Source organism: Pteropus medius, unplaced genomic scaffold (genome assembly GCF_902729225.1).
Source record: "Pteropus medius unplaced genomic scaffold, Ma_sr-lr_union100, whole genome shotgun sequence".
NCBI lineage: Eukaryota > Metazoa > Chordata > Mammalia > Chiroptera > Pteropodidae > Pteropus > Pteropus medius.
This window is the reverse complement of record NW_024350924.1, coordinates 3,390,584-3,401,588: the sequence shown is the minus strand read 5'-3', so window position 1 is coordinate 3,401,588 and position 11,005 is coordinate 3,390,584. Positions and strand designations below refer to the sequence as shown.

General features: G+C 50.2%; 1 protein-coding gene across 1 annotated transcript; it reads left to right on the top strand.

Moving 5' to 3' along the window:
- The first annotated feature begins 775 nt into the window (after positions 1 to 775).
- On the top strand, positions 776 to 3,266 carry KCNA2 (potassium voltage-gated channel subfamily A member 2). Its single transcript, XM_039841015.1, is given in 3 exon segments — positions 776 to 1,107; positions 1,553 to 2,265; positions 2,268 to 3,266. Coding segments are annotated over 2 exon segments (1,497 nt in total). The 5' UTR covers positions 776 to 1,107; positions 1,553 to 1,715; the 3' UTR covers positions 3,215 to 3,266.
- The last annotated feature ends 7,739 nt before the right edge of the window (positions 3,267 to 11,005 follow it).

Below are 11,005 nucleotides of genomic sequence, written 5' to 3'. Positions count from 1 at the left end.
ATAGGGAGAGGGCCGGACCCCTCCCCGCCCGGGGGGCCCACAGGATGGAGTTGGCCGGAGGCCAGCTCGGAAGCCGGCCTCCTCCAGGCTCCCCTCTCGCCGCTGCCAAGCCGCCTGGCAGCTGGGCTAGCTGAGCGCCGGTTCTGCGCTTCCTGCAGAGAAGATGGGAGGGATTTTCTCTTGGGGAGAAGTCGGTGGTCTAGCGCCTGCCCAGTTCACATGCCACCGGCCCAAGGGAGGCCAGCAGCCGAGGCATCCCTGAGGGAGAATCAGTTCTGGGCTCGAGCCAGCCAGTTTTGTAGAGCCGACCTTTCTGTGCGAGGCTTCTCCGCAGAAGAGCTCAGAAGGAGACTGTGCTGGGTGTCGGGGGGCGGGGGGTGCTCTCCCTCCTCCAGGACCTTGCCGAGGTCAGAGCTTGTGGTAGGCCGCAGTGTAGGAAGCCTTCCTTTGCAAGGTGATGACCTGAGGATGGGAGGACTTTGCCCAGAGTCCCTCCTGATGGCTGCTGACAACGAACGGGGTTTCTGGCTCAGCCCTAGAGGCCCCTGGAGGAGACAGGCCCAGCCAAGCCTGAAGGCGTGTTCCCTGGGAGAAAGCGCTTCCAGCGGATGGAAGCCTGCCCAGAGGCCAGGAGGCTGAGGGGTAGCCTCAGGTGTGACACCAAAATGGAAGGGGAGCATGGAAGGGGAGCTGCCAGAGCCCTCCTAAATCTTGGCACCAGCTAACCCCAAGCCCTGGTTCCACCTGGCTGCTGTTTTTTCCAGGCAACGTCACACCTCTTGAGGACAGCCAAGAGGATTCCGGCTTTTGCTGACCTTTGCATCTCATCTCCTTCCTTCCAAAGGCTCCAGACCCAAGCTCGGCTGTCCTCGAGTCCTACGTGCCCCTGACCAGGCACCCCACCACCCCTCCAGCCTAGCCCAGCCCTGGAGCTCACCTCCAGGACCGGGAGTCTGCTCTCCTGCCCGGAATGACTCACCATTATTCCTAGCTCAAGTGTGAAGACGTGATGGGGAGTCAGGCTGCCCGTTTGTGTATCTAGGAGTCAGTCCCTCAGCATCTGATCAGCTCTGCAAGGAAGAGAGCTGCAGATCCCTGCCTTGCCAGGTAAATCAGTCTATCATTTAATACCAGCAGTGTGTAAAATCATTTCGGTGGGGACAGTGAGAGAAACCGGGGTCCAAGATCCACCACTGCAAATACGTCCCAGGGTGCAGGTATCTGCAAGACATTAGTTTGGTGCCTGGGAGAGGGCCCCCTGCCAGCCTCCAGTAGGGGGTTATGCTCCACGAAGCCAGTGCAGTGCCGAGGGGGTCTGTACCGCCACCTTCCTCCGTTGCAGGGCATTCCAGAGCTTTCTTGAAAGACAGCCACCTGTTCCCCTGTGATCCCCAGCCAGATTACAGGGTGAAAGGGAATCGTGCTTTTTGGAGGTGGTAGTAGCGGTCATGTTTCTGAACTCTTGGCTGAGAGATGGGAGACGCAAACGGGCAACCCAGGCCGGGCTGCCAGCGCGGAGCGGTCTCATGTCCTTAACTGCCTTGTCTTTCAGCCAGGCGAGGCTATCGCTCCGGCTCTCAGAGAGCCCTCGGGGCTCTGCTGCTGGGGCCCAGCCCCATGCTCCCGTGCTTCCTGGGGCCATCAGCAGCACCCTGAGCTCCCTGCCACCAGGCAGCCGGAAGGCGTAGCGTGAGACACCTCTCTCAGTTCCAATTATGACAGTGGCCACCGGAGACCCAGCGGATGAGGCTGCCGCCCTCCCTGGGCACCCACAGGACACCTATGACCCAGAGGCCGACCACGAGTGCTGTGAGAGGGTGGTGATCAACATCTCAGGGCTGCGGTTTGAGACGCAGCTAAAGACCTTAGCCCAGTTTCCAGAGACCCTCTTAGGGGACCCAAAGAAGCGGATGAGATACTTTGACCCCCTTCGAAATGAGTACTTTTTCGATCGGAACCGCCCTAGCTTTGATGCCATTTTGTACTATTACCAGTCCGGGGGCCGGCTGAGGCGACCCGTGAATGTGCCCTTAGATATATTCTCTGAAGAAATTCGGTTTTATGAGCTGGGAGAAGAAGCAATGGAGATGTTCCGGGAAGATGAAGGCTACATCAAAGAGGAAGAGCGGCCTCTGCCCGAAAATGAGTTTCAGAGACAGGTGTGGCTCCTTTTCGAATACCCAGAGAGCTCAGGGCCTGCCAGGATTATAGCTATTGTATCCGTCATGGTGATCTTGATCTCCATCGTCAGCTTCTGCCTGGAAACGTGCCCATATTCCGGGATGAGAACGAAGACATGCATGGCGGTGGAGTGACCTTCCACACCTATTCCAACAGCACTATTGGGTACCAACAGTCGACGTCCTTCACTGACCCTTTCTTCATCGTAGAGACCCTCTGTATCATCTGGTTCTCCTTCGAATTCCTGGTGAGGTTCTTTGCCTGTCCCAGCAAAGCCGGCTTCTTCACCAACATCATGAACATCATTGACATTGTGGCCATCATCCCCTACTTCATCACCCTGGGGACGGAGCTGGCTGAGAAGCCAGAGGATGCCCAGCAGGGCCAGCAGGCCATGTCGCTGGCCATCCTCCGTGTCATCCGGTTGGTAAGAGTCTTTAGGATTTTCAAGTTGTCCAGACACTCCAAAGGTCTCCAGATCCTAGGTCAGACCCTCAAAGCCAGCATGAGAGAATTGGGCCTCCTGATATTCTTCCTCTTCATCGGAGTCATCCTTTTCTCTAGTGCTGTCTACTTCGCCGAGGCCGATGAGCGAGATTCCCAGTTCCCCAGCATCCCGGATGCCTTCTGGTGGGCAGTCGTCTCCATGACAACTGTAGGCTATGGAGACATGGTTCCGACTACCATTGGGGGAAAGATCGTGGGTTCCCTGTGTGCAATTGCAGGTGTGTTAACCATTGCCTTACCGGTCCCCGTCATAGTGTCCAATTTCAACTACTTCTACCACCGGGAGACAGAGGGAGAGGAGCAGGCCCAGTACCTGCAAGTGACAAGCTGTCCAAAGATCCCATCCTCCCCTGACCTAAAGAAAAGTAGAAGTGCCTCTACCATTAGTAAGTCTGATTACATGGAGATCCAGGAGGGGGTAAACAACAGTAACGAGGACTTTAGAGAGGAAAACTTGAAAACAGCCAACTGCACTTTGGCTAATACAAACTATGTGAATATTACCAAAATGTTAACCGATGTCTGATTGAAACCTATTAACATACAGCTCACCGGAACTAATGCAGATATTGCATAATAGCCTGCATTGTAGTCAGTGTTCTACAGTGTGTATCTGGTTCTGCATGGAAAGCAATAGTCGTGCAAGTGACTTTTGATCTTTTGATTTTTGATTTAGAACACAGAATAGCTGTCCATGGCTTTCATGCGAATCTTCATCACCCGCTTAGGGGTTTCCAAAGATGGGTGTCACCTATGGAGCCAGGATTTTGAGGCCACCTCATAGCACGTACATAACCCACCACATCGGTGCCACTTTTCCTTCCTAATTAAATGCACACAGCACCCCCCCACCCCACCACCCACCATCTGAGTTCACCTTCCCCTTCACGGAGAGACAACCATGGTGGCTTAGCTTGAAAGCGCTGGTAATTATTCGGAAGGTCATTCCCATTTTCTTTTTTGTTTTGCATTGAGAAGAACACACCATCCTGTGTGTTGGAATTCCTTTCTGTGTCACCGGCCGGGGTTTGCGAATTGCAGTTGCCAAGTAGATGCTCCGGAGGCTTGCGTTTCATAACGGAAAATGCTGCATTTGGTTTTTTCTCTGCAGTGTCGATGTGAGGGAAGCCCGGGGGAGGGACAGTTAGTATGACTGAGTGTGAGTTGTCAAGTTTCACGTTTGCTCCCTTAGGCCTATGGGGAGAAGCTAACAAACCAAGGGACCTCTCAGCTTCAGATTTCACCATTTTTGCAGGCTTCGGGGGTCACAAAAACACGTCTGACTTCTTTGTTATGCTGGAGTTTGCAGACATCTGCTTTCCTCGTGCTGTGGCTCAGCTGCACTGACGCCGCAGTGGAATTGTCCAGTGATGCAATAGAGCTGCATGGGTGTTTGTTGCATGAATCTCAATATTTAAAACAGGAGATAACCTATTTTCTTAGTAGCCTACACAGTATTCATATCTAGAGTATTAATAGCCTAGGAATGGCATTGAACTAAGGTTTTTTTTCGCCCCCCATCGGAAGACAAAAGCTCTCAATCAGGAGAAAAGAGTAGACTATTTGGAATGTGGACCCAAAACTTCTGGCCCTCCAGCCCACCCCATCCCTGTTCTTCCAAATGGGGGCACAGGCTACGGCAAAGCCGGGAGAGTGAGCAGGGAAGGCAGCATCTAAACACCTCACGTGACTGTACCTTAGGAATTAACCGAGCCATGGGCATGACTGTACAGCTGACCAGGGCATCTGGTCCTGAGGAAGGCGGATCTTGGATCCAGTGTATATAAATATATATCGAGTATCTCTTTCACGAGTTCCTCTACCTAGCTAGCTATAGAAAAAATTGCATTTGAACCTTGTATAAGCTTATGCAATATTTTTGACACAGGGCAATTTATGCATGTGTTTGACTATGTGCACTATAATGTATGTATGTATATGTACACATATACATACATGTGTGTGTATGCTTCTGTGCACACACACACACACTCACATATATATTCATTCTCTGGAGTTCAGGTTCAGGAGCAAATCCACTGCTTGGTGGGTTGGTTATCTTAGAGGCCCAATGGGTTAACCGATCTCATTGGTAACCCCACTGGACCTGGGTTTGCTGCCACTGCCTCAGACACTCCAGTCTCCATGGATTCTTAGACGTTAGAATTGTCTTTCTGCCCTCCATGTGCTGCAGCTTCAGTTCCCCACGGCTGAAGCTTGTCTTACTGAATGCACAAGGGCCCCGTGGCCCTCACAGCTCCAGCTGTCCTGGGCCAGCCCCACCCCAGGCCTCCCCTCTCCAGTCCCTCGTGTTAACCATCTCCATTCTCATCCTCCCCAACCCTGTTCGGTTTTTATTATCATTTGGCTCTGCATCAGTCACTTTCATGAACCTTTCCCTAAAGGGCAAGAGCGGATCACCTGCTTTGAAACCAAGGACACCAAGGAGGAGGGCTTCTGGGGACCCAATTCCACAGGTCTGGACTTAAAGGGAGCCTCCTCTATGCAGTAACTTCTCAAGTCCAGGACCAAGAGATGGAGTCCCTAGATGATCCACAGGCATCATTTTGATCGACAGGCTCAAACTCTCTCCCAGTTAAACTGGCAACCAGAGCTGCACAGACAAACCAAAGGATGGGTAGAGAATAGGTCCCCACCCTCAGAACAGGTTAAGAGTAAATGAGCACTACGTAGCCTACAGGTGGAATTTTGGCTGGCCCCGGAATGGGGTGAGGTGGGAGGCTTTGCCTCACAGCCTGGGCTTCTTTGCCTTTCAACATAATAGTTGAAATTTCCCAAACACAGTGAGTTGGGTGGTGGGGCTGCCCGGGGGTGGCTCTAGCCCTACCCTCACTGTTGGCTGTTTATTACCTACAGTTACCTTGGGAGTGGGGCACCAGCTCAGGGTGCTAGGCCCAGGGTGCTCATTAGTTCCTGGTCACCCACTTCCCCAGGTGTCTGCAGGGCATCCCAGGCCCAGCGCAAAGCCTCTGTGCTTCTCCTCCTCTCCTCATGGGAAGTGGTGCTGAATTTCCCAGACACGGGGTGAGAGGGGCCCAGACCTCTGGAAAAGAGATGGTAAAATAACCCATATCTAAGGCCTGAGTCAGGGGTAGATCTTTTATCCCCACGTCTTTGACCCAGGACTGTAAAATGTTCACACACACACAGGTCCACATGCATGCACACCCACCACAAAAGAGAAAGACACGCTGTTGCCATACACAAAGACAACACATGCAACACACGTGCAAAAACACACAGAGACCAAATGAATGGAAAGGGCATACACAGAAGATATATGGTTATACCGTATTTAAAATATGCACATCCAGCACAGGCATAGTATGCGCTTACCAGTACAGGACATATGCAAAAGACCTACGTGCACCATGTACAAAGACACAACCTGCAACTCAAATGTAAAATACACAATAACTATAATTAATGAGTCCGCATACCAGGTACATGAAGAACGCTTCACACAAAATACACACAAACTCGGTTTATACACACAATGCATGCATTTACTCATAAGAGGCACACAAAATGCAGCATACACGCCCAAGAACATACATACACAGCACATAACAAAATGCGTACATATACTCAGACCCATTTCTCTGCCCCCAGAGCTATATATAAATTAATAGGCATGAACAGAAGTTCAGATTTAATCACCTTTCCCTAGCCTGCATCTATAACCCTCTGTATGCTTCGAGAAGTCTTTTCCTCAAGTCTCTTCTCTCCCTCTCACCCCCAGATTTCACAGAAGTAATCCCCAAGGTTTAAAGCGGAAAGATGAGTCACCGTTGTCAAGCAGATCTGTTTCTACCTATTCACCTTCCTCTCACCAGAAACCTGGGTGCAGAGTGTGGAAGGACCTGGGACAGCTGGCAGCTTATTAATATACACCTTCTTGCCATGCCCTTTCCTTCAAAGCCAGTCCACACAGAGAACCCAACAGCCCAGACTCCCCTGCTCCCAAGCCCTGGGGCCTCTGTATTCAGACCTGTTCTGTTCAAAGTAGTGATTGCTCAAGAAACTGCAGGGCTCTGACCCAAAGTGAAGATGCCCCCAACACTCTCTCAGTCCACAGACCTTATTTCCTCTCCATCCCTAGTGGCTTTGTCAGGGGCTGGGCTGAAAGTAGAGACGACATATAGATTTATCTCTTAAAATGAGCCATCTTTACTTGCTTGCGGCATCTCACTTGCTCGTGGGCATGCGCACCCAACAGGTTCAACTCCCGGGTACCGTCTATGGGTGTTCAGTCCCAGGCATGCTCCTCCCCTTCTCCCAGGCTCCACCTGGACGCACTGCCTCTCATCCAATTGCTGGATGAAACGCCATGAGGAAACGCACGTCAGTTCAGCTTAAGTTAAAACATGATTAAGGCCAGAAACCTAATGCTACGCAAATAATAATGTTTAAAGGGCCTGATATCTATCCTATATTCTAGGGCCCAATTTAAACGCTTTATAAGATCATCCACTGTTTTGGATTATCCACAGAGCTGGTTCTTCCCACTGATAGGACTAGTTGAGAGCTGGGTACGTTTTGGCAAGGGCTTCTCCTCTAATGGAAGTTGAGGGTTGAAGTCAGGTGTCGGATCAGGCATCACAGCCTCTACTCCTGTGGCCATCTGAGATGTGTTTCACGCTTCCCTTCTAACGACGGTCACAGCTCCCCATCTCCACGAAGGAAGCAACACCAAGGAATGGACAGGTGGGTCCGAATCTGCATATTTTGTGCAATCTGCTGGCTTTTCGAGTGTTTCCAAGTCAAGATAGCAATCGTTCCTTTAGCTTTAGCAGGAGGCTCTGTGGGCTCAACCTTTCAAGGAAGCCGGAGTCTTCAGGAGGCTAAAGAGGAAGAGGTCCAGGAAAAGTAGGGAGGTTGTTAGGAAGAGAGGGTACCCGAGCTGGTCAAATTTTAAAGTAAACTTTTCAGGAGCCAAAATTTGATTAAGGACATAACTGCAGCTCAGTGCTTCCTGAAGCTTTGGAGGTGTTTGACACACTCTCCTCTGTCCTCTCTGCTTCCTTCTGTCTCTCTCAGCTGGGCTTCTGAGGATGGGGTAGGCATGTTCCCAGGAGGTGAGCCTTGCAAAAGGGGCCCCAAGGAAGTGTACCTCCAGCCCCTTTGGCCTGGTGTGGAAGGGGCTCCCGCGAAAGCTTTGTTGGCCTAAGCTCCCAGCCTGGTGTTCATGTGACCGCTCTGTGTGGGGACGGCTGTAGGACTTGCATATCCTATCTGCTCTTTCTGGATCTCTCCATTGTAGTGAGGTCTTTGGCCAGCTGACTTCCTCATAGTCAACCATAAAATCAGTGCAGACCCATATGGTGACCCGTATGGAGGACAGTGCAGGCCCATATGGAGGAGAGTGTCCTCTGAAGATTCTTGGGCTGGGGATTCAGCGCTGCCCACAGTGGTAGAGAAGAGAGGTAGAGGCTGACTTTCCCCAAAGGAAATGATAGGATAGTTTGCAAATTGCACATGAGAGTGGCACCATACTCCTCATGGCAGGCAGGAGGGGCACAGAGCTTTGAAATGTTAATCCAGGAGCAAGGATGGGAAGCCCTGCTCCAGTTCCAGCTCTCCTGGGGCCACTGCCATGAGCCTTTGAGTGATGGCTGCCTGGTCTGAAATGGCTGGTCCATGTAGGCTGTAACGTTCAGGGTGTTCCTTGGTGACACAATGGAGTTCCTCCAGCCTTGGCAAAATGCCCATTGCCAGGTTTGAACCCATGACCTTGACCTTATTAATATCATTAGTCATCTGAGCCAACTGGCAGTGTGCTGGATACAGGGAGGTATCTCAATGGCTATTGTGACCATTGTCTATGTCCTTAGACTTGGCCCTTATTGAGAGCAGCCCGGTCCCTCCATCAAAGCAGCACGCGAGGACAGGTGGAGGTGGCAGACCCCCTACAAGCTGGGATGGGTCTCGTCCTCAAACTAATCGAGTTTGCTTTTCCCTTCTTTTTGCTTCTCCTCCCACCAAAGCTCAGCTCCATCTCTCATAGTTTGCGTTTGACTATTTTTTAAAGAGGAAAAGTGCAATAAAATAAATAGTGACTGTTTTCTTTAGCAATAGCTATTTCAAACTCTTGTTCTCAGGACTGAAAAGTGATAGTACCTGGATTCCCAGTAATGCCCTTGGCTTCTGGGCATTCGTTCACTGTCTTGTAGTCCCCTCTTCTCACGTGGTGTCCACGTGCCTCCCGTCCTGAATGACCCTCCTTCTGGGATGTAAACATATGCAGAGGCGCAATGTCCGCACACAGAAGGTCTGTGAGAAGGCTTTCTTTGTCACTCGGTCTCCTTCCCATGTGCACCTTTCTCTGTCTCCAGGTGCGTCTCTGTCCCACTCTGCCTCCTGCCTCTCCCTACCCGTCTGCTCTCCCACAGCATTCTCACAACCTCTAGGCACTGAAACCTTGAGTTTGAATGACCTCACACCAGCCCATCTCATTGACTCAGTCAGTCTGGCAGGGTGTAATGGAAGCCTGCAGGAAAGCGCTTACCCATAGATAAGAATAAAGCATCCTGAGCCATTACAGATCATTTCCATGCACTAAAAGCCATTACTTGGTCCATTTGTTTCCTTTCCTCCCCTCCCCAGGGAAATGGATGCTGGGGGAACGTGGCCTGGAGGTTTGCACCTGGGATGGGTAGCCTGGGCAGATTTGGGGCATTGCCCTCTAGTTGTCCTTCAAAAGAAGCTGACTTGCTTAACCAAAGGGACACCATGAGAGCTGTGGAGGGAAACAATTCATTGTGGATAGAGGTCTACAGGGATAGAAATCTGGGTGTTAGGACATGACGTTAGTGACATAAAGACCCCACCACCCACTACGGTGTGCAGTTGCACAAATATTTGCACGCATAACCAGGGACTTCAGAAGAGTCCCCTTTCCTGAAAAAAAAAAAAAATTCATGAGGTTAAATATTCAGACCAGACAATCAGGGAAGGCTGGCAACCCCAGGGTCCATTCCAGTCCTTTTCAATCTACCTTGCTCTATACACACGTGTACAGCAAAACCTCAGTTAACCGATGGGGAGATCCTCAGGGAAGGGAACGTCCTGCTTGCTTTATAATTCCGGTTACTTGAGTGGCAATGGGAAAACATGTTTTGATTCAACTTTTGTAATTGAAAAAAAAAAAAAAAGACATTTCCTAAGTAGGTTAGTATAAACGTTCCTGCCTTAGTAAGTCAAGTGTTTGAAGTCGGCAGAAGACCTCGCATTGCTCAGGATCCACGTTCTGAGCTTCAGTGTTCGCTGTAGAGAAAGCGTAAACAGAGAAGACCAAAGAGATAGGCCGAATGTACGTTGGCTGCCAGACGTGCCTGGAAGCCGACCATCTGGGCATCTCCTGGCTCATCAGATAATGCCCTTGCTGTCATTTGCCTCTTTGTACTGAAAGTATAGTAAGAAAACATAATTCGCGTTGATCAAGGTTTTGGTTAATTGGTCCTACGTTGGCGGAGGTTTTCCATATATACATATATCTGTGTATATAGATGTATAGTATATGTATATATGTATACCATTGTTTCAAAAATTAGACAATTATACAGTGACCAAGCCCCTTAGCCTCACTAATGTGGAATAAATTTGGCAATTCAAGAAATAAACTGAATTTATTTGATTTTTTTAAATGACCTTCCTTTGCTTTCTTACCACCTCTCCAGTTCAACTCTTTTTCTTCTGTGCAGGGACCTCTCTAGAAGACGGTTCTTTCATAACAAAAGATCAGGCTCCAGGATCTTTCCCTTTCCTCCCAGGTAGCTGCCTGACTCAGGGATAAAAGGGAAGTCTGATCTAAGGGCCAGGTGCTTTATCCTTTGTTCTGTCTGCTCTGGTTGGCCGTAACCTCATCACTGAAGACCAGAAAAGTTATTCCAGATTTTGGAGCTCTGGGGGAGTAGAAAGCTTGAAGACCTGGCAAAGGACTGATCTGTTTTGCTTTCTCTTGGTCCTTTCTTGGTGGTGCCCTAGGCTTGAATTTCATGAGATCTGAAAGTAACATTTTTCTAAGGAATGGGTGGAAGGCGAGATGTGTGGCCAGGGATGAGACTTAACAAATCCATCCTGTTGTTGATTCTGACCAAATCTAGGTTGAGGATGTGGGCAGTAGAGCAGCTATAATTTAGTTGCCTCTTTGGAGAGACAGCTGGGTCTGAGCTCTCATTCTCCATCTTGCCTGGCAGTGTCTTAGACCCGCGAGGGACAGTTCCAACCTCACCTTCTGTGTGCGTTCTCCCTGGACAGGGGTGGGACAGATTCCTCACTGGCATCTGGGGCTATT